Here is a 17,296-nt window from a genome sequence, read left to right on the forward strand (position 1 = left end):
TTGTGCACTGCCATTTGAGTACATAACTCCCAACATATGTTATCAATAATTCATGCAGAAACAAAAACTAAACCTAGCAAGCCAGGGTCAAATTGCATGGTTACAATTGGCAATTTACAGTGTTATGAATTCCATGCATCACATTGCTATGATTTTTTTAATAAAAAAAATTTTATAGGATCAATGAAATAATATTTTTTAGCTCCACACTTTAGCACACACAATTATCTTAGAATTGGATTGCAATAACCTGCAGTTCAAATAATTAAAACAAGGCAAAAATCAGGTTACTATCAATCATCAAGACAAAATAATTTTGTAAAAACTTTTACATGTCACACCCATCCCACCCCCTCCCTATCAGGGCTGAATTTGGACTGAAAGGGCATAGGGAGGGTCACTAATCATCTCACGAAAATTATGGATTAGACACTAATATCTGTCATTTTTAGTTATTTTTGTCACCTTGTCTCACCCCCCCTCCCTATTGGGGCTGAATTTGGATTAGTGCATCGGGAATGTCACTATTCATCTTAGCGACCTCGAAAACTATGGATTAGACAATATCTGTCGTTTTCAGTTATTTTTACGTCACCCCTTCTCTATTGGGGCTGAATATGGACTTAAAGGGCATTGGGAGTGTCACTATTCATCTCAGCAACCTCAAAAACTGTGGATTAGACACTAATATCTGTTGTTTTGGGTTATTTTTACATTTCACACCCATCGTACCCCCTTCCCACACCCCCCTTTGGTGCCAGTGATGTCTTACCCCATAATGTTCTTTCCCAGATGGTACGTCTTATGTAAACCCAGTTTGGTTGAAATTGCTCAGTGCATTTCAGAGTGTATATATATATATATATATATATATATATATATATATATATATATATATATATATATATATATATATATATATATATATTTATATATATATATAATTGTTCTATATATATATATATATATATATATATATATATATATATATCAAACACATATAACTTTATCACTTACACAATTGTTCTGTGCATTAATGCAGTTACTAACAGGACCTCATCAAAACTGGATATTTTGTGCAAACAATGTAATGGCAGGCAATACTGGAAAGGGATTTGAAGATAGCCTATGAAGAAAAATTGTATACACAATAATGGAAACCTATGAAGAAAAATTATATACACAATAATAGAAACCTATGAAGAAAAATTGTATACACAATAATAGAAAAGAGGACACGCAAAAACACAAGAGATCACATGGACAACACACACCAAGAAGAAGCCACAGGTAGAGAAAAGTCAAGGTCATGAGGAGAAGGATGATAATCAAAGGATTAAAGAAGGCAGCTTAAGGAATTGGAAAACAAGGGCTTTAATCCAATCCCCCATACACATATAAATACAGCTGGACTACTTGTCCGGTCATTCTACGGATACTTGACGTTGAGGACTGTTAGCCCTAGAAAGCTTGTAATATTTCTTGAATATCTTTGCTAGATACTAGTTTTAATGAGGTCTTGTTATATATTTCTTGAATATCTTTGCTAGATACTATCCAGTTTTAATGAGGTCTTGTATATATATATATATATATATATATATATATATATATATATATATATATATATATATATATATATATATATATATATATAATATGTATGTGTATTTATTTATATATATATATGGTTTGGTACTTTAATGAACTATTAATTAGGAAAAGCCATTTATGAACAACCTCACCATGGTCAGCCGTAAATATCAATAAGCACACTTAGGAAATAAAATCCCCATAAGAGTTATGGTAGGTCGCCAATTTAAAGTTCTGATCAATACAAGATTCTACTTTATTGCATACAGATAAGGGCATTTCAAATAATAGAATACTTATTCAACTCTCAACAAAGAAAATCACTGATAGAATTTAACCGCACAGCACAGCACATTACTGACTCCACTTGCAATAAGAAAATTAATGAAGAAATTTACAGTACAACGGAGAGCCAGTGGCTCGGGTAAAGCAGATTGTGGTTCTTTAGGAATTCTTTACATTTATATGATTCGTGCAATGTAGATAAATTTGCCACCATAGGGCAGAATTCTCCCAGCAAGATGGATATCGGGAAGACAAGTGTGAACGATATAACACGTGTTGTGGGTTGCCCTTGCAATGTGCACTTTGCAATATTGGCTGGATGATCTGCTGTGTCTCCTTTTGGACCTCATGAGCCTCTGGTGGCTTGGCTGCTTGTAGCCTTATGGTTCCAGTTCACAGAAAGAGTGCCATGCACGTGACATGGCCACAGCAAGACTTCTCTTACAGACTGAAAGGCAGACTGAGCAAGGCTGAGAGTGATTGAGGATTCTGGCTGGCTGTAATGATTTCCAATTTCACCTGAGGTGGGGACGCTGTTTGCTCCAGCATTTGGACATAGTCTGACATCTGTAAAGACATTTGAGAACAGTACCAGAGCTCACACAGCAGGAGGTAGATGAAAAAAAAAAGGATTGAAATCTGGGACTTTCAGTTTCCCTGGTGTTAAGCACTCCCCAGTGAGTAATCTAATTTCCTACCTGGACCCAATGTGAATAACACCTTAAAAGTGCACTCTCCCTCTTCTATGTGTATGCCTTGGGTGCCCACCCCTTAAAACACAGGACTTTAACCCCTGCACTAAGTAAGAAAAGAGACAATGGCAGTGGATATCTGTAGTAATAATACAGGCAGTCCCTGGTTATTGGCAGGGGTTCCATTCTGAGGGTGTGATGATAACCGAAAATCACCGATAACCGAAAATTAGCATTTTTTGGAGCTTGCCAATTTTTTGCAATTTTTTGGCGATTTTCAGAGCTTATTGGTGCTGAAAAGTGCTGATTTTTGGTTATCGGCGCCAATACCCAATTATCTGTGCCAATAAGCGGAAATCGGCGCTGAAAATTGCTGATTTTCGTCGCTAGACAAGCACCATAAAACTGGATTGTTATATATATATATATATATATATATATATATATATATATATATATATATATATATATATATATATATATATATATATATATATATGTATGTATATGTATGTATGTATGTATGTATGTATGTATGTATGTATGTATGTATGTATGTATGTATGTATGTATGTATATATATATATATATATATATATATATATATATATATATATATATATATATATATATATATATATATATATATATACAGTATATATATATACATACTGTATATATATAATACTGTATATATGTAATATATAAATTTTTTTGTTACAAATTTTTTTGGTGCTTAATTTTTATATAGTCACAATGAATTACACCTGTGCATTATAGCCCGTACGCTCTCACAAGGGAGCTTAGAAGATCATTTTTGATTGCCTAAAGAAGTTTTTATAACCATTAGCCAGTATTATATATAGATTATTAAGTGCTGTAGTGCCTTAATTTTAGCTCTTACTATCAAAAGAATAGTATGATATAAAACAATTATCAGTTTCATCCTTACTTTCCAGATATTTTCAATGGCCTGGAGTCCTTGTGGTCGTTATCTGGCTACCATGTGCCGTGACACTCACATACGTATCTATGAACCAAGGCATTCCTCTGAACCAATAAGTGAAGGGAATGGTCCTGTAGGAGTTCGTGGTGCTAGGATATTGTGGGCATTGAATGGCAAATACTTAGTAACTGTAGGATTTAGCAAGTAAGTCATTTTATTAAGTTTATTTGACAAATTTTTGGATTTTTAAGCAGACTCTTAAACAATGATTCTTCTTCAGGTATTTATAGGTTTTTGGTTTTTACTTATAAGTAAATATAATTTGATTTTGTTCACATGCAGGAGTGATGATAATGACAAAAATTTTGTAAAACAGATTTTTTTTTCCATAATTTCAAATAATTACTTTAAATTTGGTCATTCACCAAAATTTTGATGATCTGTCTTGTAGAATTTTATATGCAGGTGTGGAATGTTCAAGATAAAATACCAGAAAGGAAAATGAGAATTATTTTTGGTTATATGAATGTAAAAGTTGATAGAAACAATGAGGATATATAGAATGTATTGATTAGGGGGATTTTTGGGAGAGACCACAAATGAAAATGGTGATTTTGGGGAGAGACCACAAATGAAAACGGTGCACTAAATATTAGTTTCTTGTGCTTCAAATTATTTTGTAATTTTAGGTACAGTATTCTTTTTCAGCAAAGTATATCTATAAATACACTTCAAAATCACCTTGTGGCAGTCACAGAAATCAAATAGATCTCATAACCATTAACCAAGAGAGAAAAAGAATACTGGGTAATGCTAGGAGCTACAAAGGAGCTGATGTTAACAATACCATACTAAAGAGTTTGTAGAGTATCTAGGTTTAATGCAATAAAGTTTCTTTGAGATGAACACTTAGATGCTTTTGCAGTTGATGTTTAAATTGGTTTGCAGATCTAGAAACAATATGTGAGGCCACAAATGAAATGAGCTGATGTTAACAATACCATATTAAAGAGTTTGCAAAAGTATCTAGGTATAATGCAATAAGTTTCTTTGAGATGAACATTTAGATGCTTGTGCAATTGATGTTTAAATAGGTTTGCAGATCTAGAAACAATATGTGAGGAGGTTCATTTGATCAACGAGGACTGGTTTAATATCAGGATTGTGTATCAGTCTGTTGGAAAAGTAGTAGTACTGGGAAATGATATTACAAGACAGGAACCTTAGATATTAGAAGAGACCTGAGATGCAGTATAGAATAGACACAATATTGGTATATTTAAAAGTATAGGGTGTTCTCATTTTTTAAAATGTAAATTGCTTGTTATGTTTCACCTCATGACACTTTGTTTTACAGGGTTTCAGAAAGGCAAATTAGTGTTTACAAATCTACAGACTTAACAAAACCTGCCAACACAGTGGGCATAGATGTGAGTCCAGCAATGCTTATTCCTTTTTATGATCCAGATTCTTCGACACTCTTCGCAACAGGAAAAGTATGTTGCTCAAAGAGAACTGTTTTACTTATTTTGAAAAAATACTATAGAAAGTTTGTTGCGTGAAGGTTTTAGGAATTGTTGATTAATCAGTTTAACAGAAAATGTGAATTTGTTAGGTACAAGTAGAAAAATGCACGTATGCTTTCAACATATATTGAGATACATTTCCTAATATAATATGAAGAGCCAAAATACATATATCCATAACATACTTATGACATATAGTACTTTATGTCTAACATACAGTAGATGAAACCATTAATATATGATTCACAGATTGCCAACATTTTAAAATTTTTGTAATCATCGAGTTCCATTCTGTACATTTTTAATATGTGAGATATTTTGTGTAACCTCATTCTAAGCATATAGAATCAACCCCCAGTATTCATGGGGGATGTGTACCAGTACCCCCCGTGAATAGCTCAAATCCATGAATACTTAAAACCCCTCTAAAAATGCTCATAACTGCCCATTTTGATAGTTCAAAACACCAAAAAACTCTCTAAAAATGCTTATACTGTAACTGAATAATTTAATAGTTTTATCACAAAAAGTGCATTTAGTCACAAAAAATACAGTAATTTGTGAACATTTCTTTATGAAAAATACCTCAAATAGGCGAATTTTCCGTGAATAATGTGTATATATGTTCCACAGAGAAATCTGTGAATAGGTGAAGCCTTGAATCCAGAACTGCGAATGAGTGGGGGTCCACTGTAATGCCAAATTTTGCTTGCTATGTCAGGTCTGGTCTCGACAGACTGATGACCATCAATGCACTAGGAGCTTTGTGTATATCAGGATATAAGCCCCAGGGCAGCTTGTTAGGAAGGTATTCATCTGTCCTTAAGAGTAGCTATATGGTAGGGATGGGAAAATACCTGAACAAACTATGATAATCTTTATTTGATAATAATAAATTAACCTCAACAAGTATTGATGACCATCGCACAGAAATGTAACTATCATCAGTTCTTAAAGAATCAAATAAACACCCCTTTTGTAGCTGCAACCTTGTTCAGTACATTGAAATCATACAAATTTACAAATAAAAAAACAGAAAAGGATAATTCAGACAGTAAGACCCTGGTTTGTTTTGATTACCTTTCTGTGAGTGAATAGTCATCAAGATTTCTGGTAATGACAATGATTAGTTTAAATTTAAAAACTTTTTATATATCATTTATACAACAAAATTATTATTTAGACAACTTAAAGGTAATGGTATATTGAAACTATAACTGTGATGAAAAGTATGGTTATTGTTAGTACAGTATTCTCCAAGAATTACAAAGTATCACAATCATTTGGACATATTATGCTCTTATTACATTGTCTTTGCCTTTATTTTGGCTCTTCATTACCATAAGGTATTTACTTGATTAGCTGTATAATTGTAAATTTTACTTCAAAGGGTTTAGTCTTTTCAGATAAATAAAAGTTAGTTATCTTTACTTTTCAGGGTGATAGCACTATATATGCATATGAAATTGGTAGTGATTTTCCACACCTCTTCCCCCTATCACATCACAAGTGTGGTAGTGTTCATCAGGTAAGTTGTTTTCTCCCAGTCATTTATGTTTGCCTTACTTGTCTGTTCATATACTGTTGCAAGCCTTATTTGTTTGTTCATATACTATTGCAGCAATATTTTATTGATGTATTATCTGAAACTTGCAATAAAAGTAATGAGTAATTGCACTAGATTAACATTACTGAACATAAAGGTAGTTAGGGTGAGCTATCCATGAGAGGAGGCAAGGCCACAGAGGCTAGCTACTTTATGTTATATAAGTAATTTACCAAGTAATTACATAGCTATAGTTTCCACTTGAATGGCAGCTTAGATTCAAAATTTCGCTGGTAGCACTTCAATGTAGTTTGTATAGGTGATCAGCCCATCCCACTAACGGAATGTTGGAATGACCTAGCAGACAATCTTCATTCATTTCCTGCTGACTGTGGTGGCAGTACCTGGTCTGGCGCCAGCTTTATTAATTTTTTTCCGGTTATTTTACCGGATTCTGATGGAGGATTCTTCATATCACCTATTGAAATGCGTATATTGTACCCTTCAAGCTGAAATGTTTCAGGATGAGTTTTTTTCTTATTTTTTGTTTATATTGATTCCGTCATCAACAAGCCGCCAATAAACGACGCCATTTGCATTCATGGTTTGTTTACTGGTTAGGCTTCTGGCGGCACCGATAATAGCTTTGCCTTAAAAGTAATTCTCAGATGTTACGACATTCCATTATAAAAGTAAATTGTTGTATGTTAGACCTTTTCATTAGGCCATAACTTTGGTAGTTGGTAGTTTATGATTTGTTTTCCAGCTATAAACTACTAGCGAGCCACCGATGGTAGTTTTGTTTTAAAAGTAATTCTCGAGTGTTACGACACTTCATTATAAAAGTAATTGGTCTATGTTAGGCCATATCCTTTGCAATTTATGAATTGTTTTATGGCCTTAAACTACTAGCGAGCTGTCGATAATAGCTTTGCCTTAAAAGTAATTATCGGATGTTACGGCATTCCATTATAAAATAATCAGTGTATGTTACACCTTTTCAGTAGGCATTAACTTTTTAATGTAAAGTAATTTTCAGATGTTACAACATTCCATTATTATCTTTTCATTAGGCCATAACTTTGACAATTAATGATTTGTTTATCGGCCATAGGCTTCGCGCAAGCCACCAATAATTGCCTTGAAAGTAATTCTTGGGTATTTTGTCATTTCATTAGGCCTGTAACTTTTGCAATTATGATTTATTTACCGAACCTATGCTTCCTGTAAGCCTCCGGTAAATAAATTTTTGACATAACATTCACCCCTTCCTTTGCAGAACTGGAAGTGTTAAGGCAGAAAGTAGTAAGGAGAGAATTTGGGATTTTGTTGGCAGCTACGATCAGATGTTATCGACAGCCGAGAACCAGCTCACGCTACAAAGCTGCTAGCTTGCTGACACCGATCTAGGGTGCCAGCTTCGCCCCCAGCACCCTCTTTCATGTGCTCGGCGCCAGCGCCCCTGGCGCCAATTCTCTCCTTCTACCAGCCTCTTGCTACTTGCCCTTACACCTGGCTCCCTTGTTTCCTTTCCATACCTTGGCTAGTCTTGTGTCTTGGTTAACAGATGTTAACCCTGTTATAGTGAAGTGTAGTGCAGTGGAGGAGGTGGCTACTCATCCCCCAATGCTCCTAGACAGAAGTTTACTGTCAAACTCCCCACAATTCCTGGGAGGAGGCAAACTGAAAGTCCTAGGGAGGTCGGGGGTTCCACACAGGTAGTTGCTCCTCAGTCGAGCCTATTGCGGTCCCAGGTATCGGCAGACAGCCACTGGAAAGGCATCTTGATGGATGTATAGTGGAGGAGGTGGTTATCTGGCCCTATCGGATCTCCTAACCCAGTCCCTGTCAGACTTACCTAAACCTGGGAGGAGGCATACTGTCGGTCCACGAAAGTCCGAAAGGGTTTTGACCCCGGATAGTTACCCCTCAGTCGAGCCTGTTGTCCTCAGGTCTCGACAGACAGCCATTGAAATGGTGTCCATAAAGATGTACTTGCCTTGACCACCATAGTGGCGCTGATGGCGTTTTTTTGGTTTACAGATGCTAGTGTAAACAGGATACGGATCCCAGTGTGGACAAGAGGCTCTGTTGACACTTTTGGGATCCCAGTGTGGATAGTTATGGATCCCAGTGTACATTAGTGGTGCCAATGGTGCTTTTGGGATTTACCTCAGCCATTGAAAAGATATATCTCCCAGTTTTGGTGCGCCAGTAGTTGTTGCCATCACTCTCTGAATCTGGACAGAGCCTGAGAGCAGAGAAGTCCGAGCGTCCTTCTGTAGCCTAGTGCTCAGTGGCCTTCAAGGTTCAGTGTCCGAGTGCACAGTGGCCTCTGAGTGTCGAGTACAGTATCCGAGTGCACATTGGTCGAGCAACTACTCTCCGAGCACCCAGTGTCCGAGCCCCCTTGTTTGCGCGTCCACCTGTGTCCTATGTCCACTCATCTTCCTGTCCATTTGGAGCCAGCTGTCAGTTTGGTGCCAGTTGTCACTCGCCTAACACCATACTCGGGACGACAGACACTACCTCTTAGCTCTTCTACATCAGTTTCATCCACTTCTGTGCTTTGTTGGAGAAAATTCAGCATCAGTTTAGTAATTTGTTGGGCCTGTTACGCTGTCCACCGAAAGTCAAGTGTCTGAGTGTCCAGCGTCAGAGCACCCAGTGCCAGAGGCTTGACACCTTGGATTGTTTCCGTGCCCTGTCATGTGGCAAGTTAGCACGGGTGTATTTTTTCAGACAGTGGCGCAGATTGGATGCTCTGCATGGAACACGCCATCTTATGATTGTTGGTTTGTAACAAACAAGTTAGTTACAGGGTAAATCTCTTGAATTAAGATATGGAAATTATATTAAATGTATTGTGCATTATCTGTAGTTATTTAACCAGTGCTTCATAAATTTATCTATGCATGTAAGGGAAAAAGTAAGGTGGTTTTACAAGTTTATATTATCTATGAGTAAGTTTTCACTGCTTCAGAAAATGTGGCTTGGACATAAATTGTGAGGTGTAAGGATTGTCTTGTAATATTTTAATTTTCAGCCGAATAATAATATTTAGTCTTTGGTTTGATGCAAGTATAGCAAGCCTTGCATAGAATTTGACAGATTTAATTGTGATTTGAGTTAAAGCAATTGATTTCTATTCTACAGTATGTGTTTTCTTCCATAATAGGGCTTGGTGATGCTTCCAAAACAATTGTGTGATGTGCGGCAGGTTGAGTTTTGTAAAGCCATGCGACTCACATCATCTGTTTTAGAGCCTCTCTCTTTCACGGTGCCTAGAGTTAAGGTAAGAAACTTTTGACATGCCTTTAAAGGCACTCAAGTTTATTAATTCTTCTCAAGTTTATTAATATTTCTTTTGCTGTTTGTTGACTTTAAACTGTTCATTGTGGTACAGTACAGTATTCTAGTTGCAGTTGTGCTATGTCTATTACAGATATTTGCATTACCATGGTTTTGCAGTTTTCCAACATTCACAAGGAACAGTTTTGCATTAAATAGAGAATGAAATTATTATCTTAAGTGAATAGGGAAATGCTGCTTATTGTTTATTTGAATATTTGAACTTGTGTCCCATTTTTAGCCAATTTACAAGATCTTCAAAACAATAGGTAGTAACGTCTTAATTACGGACCTCAGCTTAATTGACTTGTGTACTTAGCAACTACAGTACATTATTATGACTATTTTTTGCTATGCTACAATTTTAGATGTGATACATTTGTTTATAAATCCCTTAAGTGGAATGTTATTTGTAAAGTAATGTAAGGTTAGGTAATGTAAAATTTGTTAGCTGTAAGATGTCTAGAAAATACTTAAATGCAGGCTATAACTTGGGGCTTTTGTTACATATTAGAAAGTAAAACCCCAAAGGGAAGCATTTAGACTGCTGCAGTTCAGTGTTTAGATCTTTTTTCCCATTTTGGAAGGTCATTCTTTACAATTCCAGTACAGTATTCATTTCTCAGATGTTTCAAGGTTCCCTTTTCTTTTATCTGCTCAACAGAAGAATGCAGTCAATGTACAGGTGCAGTGTGGACCTTCATGTACAGTATATATCAGTATTCCAAATAACATTTTTTACAAGTAACTTACCAAGTAACTACATAGCTATTACATTTCATTTATCGGCAGCTTAAATTTGAAAATTTGTGGTAGCGTTCCAATAATTTGGTGTAGGTAACTCACTCCGCCCACTTTTGGGGAAGGATAGGTACAACACTACTAACGAGCCCAATTTGTTTCTGCCAGCTGACAGCTTAACATGGTTGTCGACTTCAGCTTTCTTTTGACTTAGTATAATTTGCCGGATGAATTTCATTGTTATTTGGTGAAGTATTCCATGTCTTGGTAGCGATTGCGCTAATTGCTGTAGTTTATTTAGCTTGGACTTTTGTTTTTCAGGATATGTCTGACTCTAGTTCTGCTAGTAGTAGGTTTTGCAGCAAAGGCTGTAATACCAGACTAACTTCTATTAATTATGACTCTCATAACATTTGTTGTCAATGCAGAGGACAAACTTGCTCTTCAGTCTTGACTTGTGACGAATTCAAAGAATGGGATCAGGGGAAATGGAAGACTTTAACTAGTTACTTACGTAAACTTGAGAGTAACAAACGTAGGAGAGCAGTGGCTAAGACCAAAGCTAAGAATTATTCAGTTAATCAGGGTTCTCCTATTTTGCATGCTCTTTGAACTCCTATATCTGCATTTTCCCCTATCACCAGTCCTCCAAATTTACCTGTGACTCCTTTATCCAACTTCCAAACTTCTGAACCCAATGCCATCGCCAGTCTGGAAGCCAGAATGGACCAGAAATATGGTCTCTTAGTGAACACTGTAGCTCAAATAGGGGCTTCAGTGAGGGGCTTGATGGATAAGATTAGTGCCAGTGATGTCGGTGCAAGTGTTGTCAGTGGATGGGGTGGCTACTTGACCCACTGATGCTCCTAGGTGAAGGTCCCTGTCAAACTCCCGTAAGCCTGGGAGGAGGCAAACCATAAGTCCCAGGGAGGTTGGTGGGGTTTGCCCATGGGTAGTTGCCCCTCAACTGAGCCTGTTGTTCGGAATTCCCAGGACTCGGCGGACAGTCACTGGAAAGGCGACCATATTGGAGTTCATGCACTTAAATCGAGTGATGCAGATTCGGGATCCGAAGAATCCAAGTGCAAAGCGAGGAAGCACAGCTGGTGCTCCAAAAGTGCATCCAGGCCAATGTAAAGGCCGATATCTGTGGCTGAGTCTGAATTTCCAGTCCTATACAAGTGGAACAGAGATCGGGATCCGAGTCCCAAACCTTCATGTAATTTTTGGGATGATCCATCTAACGTGTCACCTGTAGTGTCTATGTCAGAGCATCACTTTCTGTCGCTCAAGCGGATCTCTAAGAAACACGGAGATCGTACTTTTGGATCCAAGGGATCCGGGCATCCAAGGGGATCCAGTTTAGTGGGATCTGGTGGATCCAAGTACCTAGTGGGATCAGAAGGATCCAGACACTGTATTCAGTGGGATCTGAGGGATCCAAACATCCATCGGGATCCGAGGGATCCAGTCGTCCAGTGGGATCCGAGGGATCCATTCATCAAGTAGGATCTATGGGATCTAAGGGATCCAAACACAAAGTGGGATCTAGAGGATCCGATGCACCCGTTGAATCAGTAGTTCGCGAGCGGTCGTCAGTGCGCGATCACGCCCTTTCCGAGCGGGCGCCAAATTATTCTGAGCACCTGACACCACATTCCACTTTTTGTCCGGTTCAGGACCTGGCTTTGGAACCGATTAAACAATGCTTAGACAGTATTATGGACCTTTTACGTAGACTGTCAGTGACTCATGAGCCTGAGGATTTGACTCTCACCCATTTCGTCTGCAGAAGAGGATGTAGAACAGGATCAGCCTGCTTCAGCCTACACTTCCCTTATGAAATACTTCTTGTTTGCTTCCCGGATTTCTTTTCTCCAGTGATTCCCTTTTCACTGGGTTCTTTTATGATGAGACAGCCGACAGAAGCTTCTAGGCTGCCTAAGATGGTGCTGTCGAGGTCGTCAAAGATAGCTCTGTCAAGCATTGAGAGTTGGTTGACAGAAAAGAGGAAAACAGGGAAAGCGGTATTCTGCACTCCTCCTTCTCGCTTACCCAAGAGGAGATACTTATCCTATGTGACTGGGGAAGTGCCATCGTTGGGAGTTACTGCATGACAAAAAGGCATGGGATTTGGGCAAGGGATCATCCTGCATTGACCAACAGAGAGTAATGGCTCCCTGGTCCTTTGCCGGTCTGTTTGTAAATAAGATGGCAGACGCACATACTCAATAGTCATTCTCCTTCTTGCAGGTTTTGACGTTGGAAAACTGGGTTCAGCTTCAATGAAGATACGGGGAAATGCCCCTTACCTTTGAGTCCATTATACTCCATCACGTGTTATAGTGTTTATCATTACAACACAGTACCTGGCTACAAGACCAGTTAAAAGAGAATTCTTTGATATTAGTCTGGTCACCATGGAGCTCTGGTAGACCATGGAAGGGTAACTCCTTGAGGACTTGATAGCAACTAACAAAAATAGATTTTTCCTACGTCAAAACTTGTTTTATCTGCGGAAATTGGATTGCTTACAAAACAGGAATAGAGAATAAAAAGGATGTGATAAGGCTAATAAAAGTAAGAATAATAAGAAATAAGTTTATAATTTTAAGTTCATACAAAGATGAATGTAAAAACTATTAACTATCAAGTTATGAGTTATTGTATATATAAAAAAGTACATAAGGTACTTGTGTATAAAACTTCAGATACGAAAATATAACTAAATGTTATTGGTACTAAGTAAACTTGATTTGTATTTGTGAATACAGTATTTGTAAAGATTATTTTTCTAATAAAAAATAAAAAAATTGTCTTTTTAGGTATTATGTAAAAGAAAATATTTCTTGACCAGTCTTGTTAAAATTTACCTGCGGTAATGTAAAAGAAGAATTGTACATAATTGTCTATTTATGTAAAAATCATGTTTAATGGGACAATGAATGGAATATAAATTTTCAGATGTTAAAAACAATTGATCGTATTGTTTTAGGCCTGTATATATTTTATTTACCACATATGTACAGTACTGTATTGTAAATTACATATGAATTTCAACTATAAATTATAATGAAGAATGTATATTTTCATAATAAAAGATGAAAAAAGGCCAGGATTTCCCAGGAAGTGAAATAAAATCCCAGGAATTTTCAAGGAAAAAAAAAATTGATGGGATCCTGAGATGTCGGGAAATAATCACTAGTGAAAAAGACGCATTTTCTCTAATTCACATAACTATGTTTTACTAGATATACAGAAAAAAATGGATTTTATGATGGAGACAGATAATTGTAATTTGATATTAAGAACTGTTCCAGGGATAGATTTGGGTATGTGGAGGGGTGATAAATTCTGGTAACAGTGGTGGTACAGTATTTATTCTTATTCACCCTGTCAGAGATTATTTGTGGAATGATTTGCAGTAGGTAAGTGCATTAAACTTGGGGGCTTTTAAGAGTAGTTTTTTTGTTGATGATGATGATTCAGCTCAGAAGTGGACAAGAAGAATCCACTTTAAGTGAATTATATTTGGTCATCCACTGATGTATTTCAATGAAGGGAGATCCTTTTGGGAAGATCTCAATACTTGGCCAAGTTAAACTAGACAATACTGGATTTGCAAACCAGTATGTCATGCATTTACTTCCTGTTGGACATGAAATGGGAGTTGTGGCCTCCCTTAATGATTAACAATGATTTTAAGGAAGTCAGATGCCTCAGCTGGTGCAAGGATTCTTTAGACAGTGCACTGAACCATTTGAAGAAGGGCTAAGGGAAGACTTCTCCATACAAAAATTAGCTTTGGGAATTTCAACAAAGGCATTTTGGGAATTGACCTTCCTGAGAGTGTATGGTGAACTCATGCTTGGAGAAAATCTATAAAGAAGCAAATGTGTGGGTGTTGTTAGGGCGAGATGTAAATGGGGAATGAGTATATGAATAAAAATCAAGATATTTGGAACCACTCCTTTTATTATGACAAAGATAATTTTGCATTCATATATAATGCTAATGTCAATTGCTTTAGGTATTAATGAAATGTATTATTTCGTTAATCAAAAGCACAGCAGACCATGTTGTTTATTTTCAGACTGAGCTATTCCAGGATGACTTATTCCCCCCAACATTTGTAAGTTGGGAGCCAGTCATGACAGCAGCTGAATGGCTGGGAGATACCAACCGTCCCCCTCGTACTTTATCTTTGAAACCTTCTGATATGGTGAGCTGTAAGTATTTATCACTACAGTGTACTGTATTTAGTTATTTACCATGAAACATTTTAATAAGTTGACTAGGTTGAAAGGGTTGTCTGTCATTGCTAATTGCCTTGAGATTGGAAAGTATGTTTTTGTACTAAATACAAGACAACTAATCATTGACTTTTACCCTTCAGAATACTGAAGCCCTGAGTTTCAAGGGTCTGGCTATACAATAAGTAACTAAGACCATGTATGTATTGTAGCCTACACTTCAAGTTATCCTATAGCTGACACTTATCCCGTGTAGTTTCTTTCTAAAACAAAACTGTACTTTCCACTTGATCATTAGTGTGATGGCATCATACCGTCATAATAATACAGCTAATCAGTAAATAAGTCTTGAAAGTTTAAGTGATTGTGTATTTGTTATTAGTTGTTAAATGATGTTTAAATGTGGAATATTGTTTTTTACTTGTACATTAGTTTGTGTTATATATACTGTAGTATTTCAAGAATGACAAAAGTTGCAGCATGTACCATTATGAGCTTGTAAAGATACAGTAATGGAATTATGTAAGCAAAATGCTGTCTTTTCAGTTGAAATGCTGTCTTCTGAAATTTTTTAGAAAGTTTTTCTTGTACTAGGGATGAAATTCATGATAAAAGTTGGTGCATTTCAAGTTAAGTGATTTCCAATTTTGGCTTTTCCTTATGCTGATAAACAAAACCATTACAGTATCTGAAAGTCGTGAGCAGCAGTCTCCTGTTTCATCTCAGTCAAATAGTGGTGGACCCCACACACATATACGTCATGAAACCCCTCCGTTTTTGAAGGGAATGGTGCCTACAGAAGTTCGACAAACTCAGCACAAGGTTTGGTTGAGAATGTTTTCATAATTTTATATGTACAAAGGAGCTGACAATTGAGAAGCGAGTATTGAATGTTCATAAGTCTCACACAGATGGTGTTTCTTTGTGTCTGCATGCTTAACTTGACACCTGTGTTCACCTTGCATATTATAACCCAAGTTTTTGTTGTGATGTACATAGCAGTTTATGTCAGTAATATTGCTGTTGAGCACATTAAACATGAAAGAAGCAAAAGTAAATTAACATATGTAATCATTCCTGAAGATCTTGGTCAGTTCTTTTCTTTCCCTTTGTTCGTATCATATTTTTTAGATGTGCTGTTCCTCAATTGTTTTTCTGTTTTTGTGAGTAGTTAATTCAAAACAAAATGAGGTTACTTGTTACCAGTATATTCTTTGTAGTACTGTATACTGTATTGCTTTAATCTGTGAGGTAGAGAATAGCACCTTTTCAGCGTAATGGTAAATGGCACTGATGCGTTATTTTTTTTCTTAATTGTAATGTGCTTTTGTATTTATTGTAAAAGGAGCAAAACATTTAAAAGATGGAAATGCAGATATTAAATTAAACATTTAAAAAATTAAAATAGAGATGTTAAATTAAAGTTGAAAATACAGATACAATATTGGAACACTGAAGACATTATTTTCAAAACTTTTTAAATAAAGAAAATTGATATGAAATGGAGTAAGTTGGCATAATAGAAAGACCAGTACAGTAGAGAATAATATAACAATTGACAAGTCCCAGGAAGATGAAAAATATAAAAGCCCCATGACCATCTGGAATAACAATTGACTGAAAAAAAATCAGGAGGAGAGCTGGTCATCCATTAATAATAGAATGCACATATGAAAACTTGATAAAGGAAGAGATGGTACCAGGAAAGTGGAAAAATAACCTTACAGTAAGAATATACAAAGGAAAAGGGGATGTTCAAAGCTATTTGAACATGCTGTGAAAAAAATTGGAAAAGCCTTAGATGAGGACAGAAAAACTATGAAAACATAATTGTCACTTTGGCTTCATACCAAAGAGATCAACAACAGAAGCAGTTTTTATAATGAGGCAGCTACAGGAAACATACCATTGCAAGAAGAGGTAATACCACATATCTGTAGATCTTGAAAAGGCTAGTGTTTAAGAAAGACACTAATTTTTTAATGTTCCTATATAAACATGCTAGATCTTGAGGGTAGTCAATGGAAGGTGTATCAGAAGAATTTGAGATAAGTGGTCCATCAACTTTTAATAATGCTTAGCCCATAGCTGGATATCACAGCACCAAATGGAGTATCAAAAGGGGTCCCTGGAGGCTGGTTTATGGAGATGACCTTTTGCTCAGCAAAAACTGAGGAAATGTTTAATGGGTAGAAGAGTGGAATGGGGACCAGAGGACTTAAAAAGTAAACAAAACTCATGGTGACTGGAAAGGAAGCATAGGAAGAATACAGTTAGTAAAGTGGCTATATGGTGTCCATGGGAAAGGTGGGGGGAGGTGAACTCAGTATAGTGTTTAATTTCTGATGTCTTGGGGATGCTAT

The 17,296-nt window shown here is 36.4% G+C and overlaps 1 protein-coding gene across 8 annotated transcripts in view; it reads left to right on the forward strand.

The window, feature by feature from the left end:
• The window catches only part of pod1 (coronin pod1), a 155,879-nt gene that overhangs the window by 89,535 nt on the left and 49,048 nt on the right, over positions 1-17,296 (forward strand). For 7 of the 8 annotated variants that reach the window (XM_067122029.1, XM_067122024.1, XM_067122023.1 and 4 more), the window contains 6 exons: positions 3,530-3,720; positions 4,874-5,012; positions 6,481-6,570; positions 9,767-9,883; positions 14,774-14,909; positions 15,619-15,755. In XM_067122029.1, coding sequence (XP_066978130.1) covers positions 3,530-3,720; positions 4,874-5,012; positions 6,481-6,570; positions 9,767-9,883; positions 14,774-14,909; positions 15,619-15,755 — 810 coding nt within the window. Of the gene's footprint in view, positions 1-3,529; positions 3,721-4,873; positions 5,013-6,480; positions 6,571-9,766; positions 9,884-10,603; positions 10,703-14,773; positions 14,910-15,618; positions 15,756-17,296 lie in introns of those variants that run through there. The other variant, XM_067122031.1, reaches the window with a different exon arrangement.

The sequence above is a fragment of the Macrobrachium rosenbergii genome, chromosome 20 (genome assembly GCF_040412425.1).
Source record: "Macrobrachium rosenbergii isolate ZJJX-2024 chromosome 20, ASM4041242v1, whole genome shotgun sequence".
NCBI classification, from domain to species: domain Eukaryota; kingdom Metazoa; phylum Arthropoda; class Malacostraca; order Decapoda; family Palaemonidae; genus Macrobrachium; species Macrobrachium rosenbergii.